The 6,930-nt window shown below is 58.3% G+C and overlaps 1 protein-coding gene across 1 annotated transcript; it reads left to right on the forward strand.

Annotated features, from left to right (window-relative positions):
- Positions 1–1,031: 1,031 nt before the first annotated feature.
- On the forward strand, positions 1,032–5,751 carry AQP2 (aquaporin 2). The gene is made up of 4 exons (XM_047066842.1): positions 1,032–1,391; positions 4,180–4,344; positions 4,753–4,833; positions 5,542–5,751. The coding sequence occupies exons 1-4, from the start codon at positions 1,032–1,034 to the stop codon at positions 5,749–5,751; spliced, it is 816 nt and encodes a 271-aa protein (XP_046922798.1).
- Positions 5,752–6,930: the final 1,179 nt, after the last annotated feature.

Below are 6,930 nucleotides of genomic sequence, written 5' to 3' on the forward strand. Positions count from 1 at the left end.
AGACCTGTTCTCCTCCTCAGAGTCTAAATAATGCTCTGAATAATACCTGATATTCACTGACAGCTTACCGTGGGCCAGGGCAGCTCTGAGCACTTCACATTATTTCACTTAATCCAAACCCCAACCCCGTGTAAGTTTATTACTCCTTGTTCACAGAGATGGACAAGAAAGGGTAAATCACAGAGTTGGGGCAGGGTGATGCTGGAATGGAAGCCCAAAGCTTCCTCCGTCAACCCCAGGTTGACCCCAGTCCCCAGGGCCAGGGTCCTAATGCCACTGAAACCACTCCCTGCCTCTAGGCTATGGGAGCTGCTCTTTGGCTGGGGTTCGGGGGAGCAGGTAAAGCTTAATAACTTACGGGTAATTGACTGCAAGAAAGCAAGCACAGAAGAGACAAAACCTTTATGCCTTGGAAGGTTCATGTCACAAGCCAACCAGTTGTTTTCCATCCCCTTCAAGAGGGAATAATTGGAGGTTAACGACAGGAAGGACTTCCCAATCACGAGAAGGGGTAGCACTGACATCCTCTCTCATGGTCAGTTTTGGGACAGGTGTTGTCCCTGCCTTGACCAACAGTTTGGGTCAGAGGGAGGGGGTTGGGCACAAGCCCCTGAGAGAATCCCCATTCACAGACCCGGTGGGGGTAGGGGAGGCCCTGGGGCAGCAGCCCTGGGGTAACCAGGGAACAAACACGGAAAAACCAGGGGACGTCAGTCCTTATCTGGAGCTCATTAATGGGGAACATTATTCAGCTGTGAAGGCCAAGATGGGGTGATAGGCATGTGGGTGGGCAGGGGTGGGGAGTGGGGGCAGGAGGCAGCCACAGCAGAGACAAGGTAATGGCCCAAACTCCACCTCTACCCCACGTGTCCGAATCCAGGATGGAAGAACTATAAATGCCCACAGCCCAGCCTCCCCAGAGACCCTGAGGGAGCAAGAGAGTGAGCGAGAGAGGGAAAGCACGCGAGAGAGCACTCCACAAGCTTCCTTCCACTCCGACTACTGGGCCAGCCCCTGGAAGGCCTCACAGCATGTGGGAACTCCGGTCCATAGCCTTCTCCAGGGCGGTGTTTGCAGAGTTCCTGGCCACACTCATCTTCGTCTTCTTTGGCCTCGGCTCGGCCCTCAACTGGCCAAAGGCTCTGCCCTCTGTGCTGCAGATCGCCATGGCCTTCGGCCTGGGTATCGGCACACTGGTGCAGGCTCTGGGCCACGTCAGTGGGGCTCACATCAATCCTGCCGTGACTGTGGCCTGCCTAGTAGGCTGCCACGTCTCCTTTCTCCGAGCTGCCTTCTACGTGGCCGCCCAGCTGCTGGGGGCTGTGGCAGGGGCTGCTCTGCTCCATGAGATTACGCCACCAGACATCCGAGGGGACCTGGCTGTTAATGCAGTGAGTAGCCAGAACTTCACCCCTTCCGTAAGGGGCAGACCCTGGGGAGTCCCTCGTACAGGGTGAGATGGGAGGGACCAGATCTGGGTGAAGGTCTGGGTCGGGGGAGAGAGAGATGGAGGGAGGGAGGGAGAGATGCTGGAGCCAGGAACACCGGTGTCATAAGGGAGTCAGGGTGGAAGGAGGAGTAAGTTCAGAGCAGAGGCAGGATACAGGCAGGGTCTGCCGGCACCTTCTGCCCCGAGCCTCACCGAGGAAGAGAGCATCAGGGTTTCTGTTGACTCAATGCCTGCAATACAGTGAGGGCTGGGCTAGAACTCAGCAGAAGACGAGGTCCCAAAGCGGCTGTGCTTTCTGAACCGGGAAGAACCTCGGAGCGCTAGTCCTAAGGGTCTTCTTGAGGGAAGAAGGACCCGATGTTTCTTCGGCATCTACCGTGCGTGAGCTTCACGGCAGGTACTCCTCACAGGCCACATGGTGACACCTCACAACAGCCCTGCAAGGTAGGGATGCATACATCTGTGGCTTAAAGATGTGGAAACCGAGGTTCAGAAAGGGGGGAGTGCCAGAGCCAGCCTTCAAACCCAGACTGAGCCATCAGCTGAGACTTGTTTAGCAAACAGGGAAACTGAGGCTCAGAGAAGGAAAAGGTGGGCCAAAAGTTTGTCAGTACCAGGGAAAGTACAGAAGTCAAGGGAAGGCTAAAGGGGCAAGGTCTCTCCAGACCCTGGAGAAGGTCCCCAGAGCCCGTGACTAATTGCTGATTACACAAACAGTGGTTATTTGGACACCTTAGGCACTTTGGGAGCTCAGGGGGAAGCCACAATCCCTCCCCCTCCACGTTCCCGCCCTCCGCCTCTCCTAGGTCTGTGCAGCGCCCCGGCATCTGAGGCCACAGGTGGGGGGGGCATAGTCTATGTCCCCTCAATAGACTTGTTGCTCCACGCACCCCCCCCCCCATCCCCAGCCAGGGCAGCAAGTGCCTCTTTCGTGCCTCAATCTCTGGCCTTTCTTGGCCTGCTCTATCCCTGGGCCACTGGATAAAAGCTGTGATGTCTCCGAAGGGTCCTCCACAGTCTCCGTGGCCACCGCCTCCTTTGCACAGGTGGCCCCTTCTCATGCAAGGGGAAGAGGTGACCCAGTTGGGGAATTTCTTTCTTCTTCAAAATGGAAAATATGATGAGGCTGGGGGCTCAGGGATGAGAAAAGGTCTGGGGAGGATCCCCCAAGTCACTGCTCAGCATTAACATCTTGAGGAACTAGGGCGAACCCTGCCTGGCTGGAATGGGGCAGCAGTGGGGCTGGGTCGGCCTCAGGCTAGAGAGCTAGATGACCCCCAAGGCTGTTCCAGGTGTCCTCGGAGGTCACTGGACAGGCCAGCTAGCCACCAGGAAGACATCACTGATGTGAACCTCTCCTATGCCAGGCCGGATATCACCTACCTCTTGGTACAACGCTGTAAAATGAATTCTGTGATACCTCTACCCCAATTAGTAAGCTGAGGCTCAGCATTCAGTGACTCAAATCGCAGAACAAGCTGGTGTCAGCACCTACAAGCGGACACAGAGCTGTCTGACACCAAATCCACGTCCACACCTCTCCCTCAGAAAAGCCATTTAACAGTGAGAATGGGGCTGGGGCTCTGCCCTTGTCATTTCCAGTCCTCGCACAGTCCTCCAGAATCTGTTTTGTTATCCCATTTGACAGAAGGATGAACTGAGGCCGAAGGAAGTAGAGTCCTATGGCAAGTCACAGGCATCCAAAGTATCTGCCTTTGAAGCTCTTTTTGCTGGCCCCCACTAGAGGCTCTAACATTGGACGACACAGGGGGGACTGAGGTTAGACCCTAGAGACCCAAGGGGGCCGGCCCAATGGCTAGGGCCCAGGGGTGGAGGTTCAGGGCCCGGAGAGGGAGCGTGGGAGCTAAGAGCTGTCACAGTGCCAACAGGTGCAGTGCCCAGTGCTCTAAGGCAGGGTGTAGGACAGGATGACGAAACCAAGGGAGAAATCCAGTGCTGGGTGCGGCCCGGTTATGAAATTGCCTCTTTGCTCAGCCCCAAGTTCTCTCATTACCCAAGGCAGGGTCTACTGGGACCGTGGGCTCCCCACATGGGTGTGGAGGCATCATAGCATAGGGCACCAGCGCCCCCACCCCACCCTCCACAGAATGTGCAGGAAACAAATCCACGGGGCAAAACTGAGGTCTGAAACGCAGTGTGAAGCAGGCAAGATCAAGGGGAACAGGCAAGGTTAAAGGAAAGAGTTGTACCCTGGGCTCACGGGGTGAGGGGACGCCCTAGGACCATCCCCAGACCCAAGTCCCAAGACCCTTGCTGGGGGCCCTGTGCAGGAAGAAAGACGACAGACCTCTTGTTACACCCAGTATCTTAATGTCCTAGAGAGCAAGGAAGGCCCTTCTGTTACCTGCCCTAAAGCTTCCCACTGCAGTCAAAACCTCTTCCCTGTTGTTCAGGAAACGAATTTGAGACCTCAGCATCCTTTTCCTCTCACATCAGGCACACGACCACAGTCCCTAAATCCAACGGGTATGGAGTCAGTTTTCTACCTCTGGCCTGGGGACCACAAGCCAGCCTGGGATCCATCCCCCTGCCTTTGGGCCACAGTCCAGGAAAAAGCCATCATTCATTTGGGCTAAGGTGGCTGATAAGCCCAGGTGTTCCAGCCCCAGTCCAGAAGCCTCTCTGGAGCCTCGACTGCAGATGGGCAGGAGGAGGGAGCCAGAGTGGGGAGCCTGCTCAGCGCTCCCTTCCCCCCTCTCTTTCCCCAGCTCAACAACAACACGACAGCTGGCCAGGCCGTTACCGTGGAGCTTTTCCTGACCCTGCAGCTGGTGCTCTGCATCTTTGCTTCCACAGACGAGCGTCGCGGAGACAACCTGGGCACGCCTGCCCTCTCCATCGGTTTCTCTGTGACCCTGGGCCACCTCCTTGGGGTAGGTCATGGCCACTGCTTCTAGCCTCCCTGGAGGGACGGACATATAGACCTTCCCCCAAAGAAGCAGACACACAGACCACTCTGGAGATAGACACACAGAACCCCCCCCCAAAGTGACAGACACAAAGACCCCCCCAGAGGGACTGATACACAGAACTCCCCAGAGGGATGGGCACGTGGCCACATCTCAGAAGCTTTGACTCCCAGACACCCCAAAGGAACAGGTCTCACTCTGGCCTTCAATGAATACAGAGCTCTGTAAATACATGGACTAATTGCCCATCCCGAGGGTGGGGGGGGTTCCCTTTCGACCGAGGCCAAGTACTGCAGAGGGGCGCAAGGACTCCCCGCACCACCCCCATCCTCTCCCTTTCCTTTCTTCTCTGACCCCTGCCTCCCATTGTAGATCTACTACACTGGCTGCTCCATGAATCCCGCCCGCTCCCTGGCTCCTGCTGTTGTCACCGGCAAGTTTGATGACCACTGGGTAATGGCCGAAACCTCCCTCCCTGCCTCCCTTTCCCGAAGAACCCCATCTCAGCAAGGGCTGGAATAGAGTGGGCTCACAGCTCAGTAAACCCTTCCCACGCCTCCCCTCCTCCCCGGGGGAGCAGTGGGTTCCTCCCTCCGGTGTGATGCCCAAGACTTAGTTTCCACATCTGCAGGTGAGGATAGCAGCAGTTGTTAACCTCATGGGCTTTTGGGAAGAGTTAAGCGAAGTTACTTAAGTGAGGTGTGAAACAGCTCCGCACAGGGCACCGCAAGCTCCACAAGTGGTCATACTGATACCAGCTACACACGTGTATTTTTATTATTTAGGCTTACCTAGGGCTAGTATGTGCCAGGCCTCGTTCTAGGTGCTTTGCAAATACTAACTGCTCTAGTTTTCACGGCCACCCTAGGAGGTAGGCATTCTTACCATGCATGGAAACTGAGGCACACACAGTCTGCTTGGAATTCGCACCTCGAACCTCCCCCTGAGCCGTCCTCCCCAACAGCTGCTGCTGTCATTACCAAGCCAATCCGCCGGTGACTGCATTGATCGCGCGGGAGACACCCCCCCCACCACACACACCTTTCAACACGAAGTTGGGGTGGGGAGCAAGTCTCGAGGCTGAAGGGCGCGGCGGAGTCGGGGCTTGGCCCCATCGTGCCCACCGTCCCCCGCGCCGACCGTCCTCTCTGCCCGCCCCAGGTCTTCTGGATCGGACCCCTGGTGGGCGCCATCCTGGGCTCCCTGCTCTACAACTACGTCCTGTTCCCGCCGGCCAAGAGCCTGGCGGAGCGCCTGGCCGTGCTCAAGGGGCTGGAGCCCGACGCCGACTGGGAGGAGCGCGAGGTGCGGCGGCGGCAGTCGGTGGAGCTGCACTCGCCGCAGAGCCTCCCGCGGGGCAGCAAGGCCTGAGCGCGCCGCCCGCCCGGCCCCGAGGCACCCCCGCCCCCGGCTCCGGGGAGCGCCGAGTGACTGCCTGCGGGCCGCCCGCCCCGCCCCGCCCCTCCTCTCCCCAGGTCCGCAGCCGGCCCCGGTACCGAGCAGCCGCTGCCGGGGCTGCGGGGTGGCGGTGAGCCCGGCAGCCCTCCCCCCCCCCCCCCAACGCCTGTCCCCAGGCTGCAGGCAGCGAGCAGTCGACCCTCTGGCCCCTTGCAGGGAGCTGGACGCTTGGGGAGGGAAGGCCGGCAGGCAAAGGGAGGCTGTGGAGGGGCCGACTCGGGTACTGCTGGGGAGGCGGGTCTGGGAATGGCGCGTCAGGTCTTGCTAGTGGGCAAGTGTGAGTGCCTCTCTGTCCCCAAGTGCACGATTGTGCACGCTCCTGAGTGTGAGCGGCTGTGCCTGTGTTGGTGCAAGTGTACTGGGTGGCAACCTCTCACTCCCCTCTGGACCCCTTCCTCCCCCACCCGCAATAAATCCACTTCTTCTGCAGTCTGATCACCCGCAGGAGCTCTAAGAGAGTGCTCCCCAGGAGAAGGGAAGGGGAAGGTCCAGAGGCCACTGTAAGAGGGCTGAAGGGAGGGGAGGGCCCTGGTTGCCAACCCCTACCCTGCCTCTTGTGGAAAATTCCCCTGGGCTGCAGCGCTGGGCCCCAAGATTTGCCAACATCCACTGCTAGAGACAGAGAAATATCAACCAGAGAATGGCTCCCCTAGAAGTGGCCTCTGGAAAAAGGCAGGGTTGGGTGGCCAAGGATGGCCCGAGGGAAGACCTCTTCGGAGAAGGAAGCGGGCGTATGTGTGCGCATGCCTGTATGTGTGTGTACATCCCCCACATGCGTGCATGAGACCCCCATCTCCAGGGGTCTCCAGTCCCGGAGATTAGCCTGTGGCAGAGAAAACAAAAGCCCTCTGTGGGCCCCTGGCCTTTGTCTTGGGGAGAGGAGATTTGCAACCAGACACTTGGTGAAAGGAGACACTGTTTCGCAAGTGAGCCCTCTCTCCCAACATGCTTGCTCCTCAATGGCTGGCTGGGCAAGGCATTCAGGCCCCAGACCACAGGCGCCCTCCCCAGGCACTGCTCTTCCTCCCCAGGAACCTCTCTTCTCTTCCCCCCCTCCTCAAGTTTCCACCATAGGACAGTTACTGGGGGGAG

This window comes from Lynx rufus, unplaced genomic scaffold (genome assembly GCF_022079265.1).
Source record: "Lynx rufus isolate CCGP_SWC_20201006 ecotype Redwood Valley unplaced genomic scaffold, mLynRuf1.p SCAF_7, whole genome shotgun sequence".
In the NCBI taxonomy this organism is placed as follows: Eukaryota; Metazoa; Chordata; class Mammalia; order Carnivora; family Felidae; genus Lynx; species Lynx rufus.

Excerpts from the sequence above, each read along its gene's own strand:
- AQP2 (XM_047066842.1), top strand. The coding sequence starts at position 1,032 with ATGTGGGAACTCCGGTCCATAGCCTTCTCCAGGGCGGTGTTTGCAGAG. Across the intron at positions 4,345-4,752 it reads CCCTGGGCCACCTCCTTGGG|ATCTACTACACTGGCTGCTC; the intron begins GTAGGTCATGGC and ends CTCCCATTGTAG. Across the intron at positions 4,834-5,541 it reads GCAAGTTTGATGACCACTGG|GTCTTCTGGATCGGACCCCT; the intron begins GTAATGGCCGAA and ends TGCCCGCCCCAG.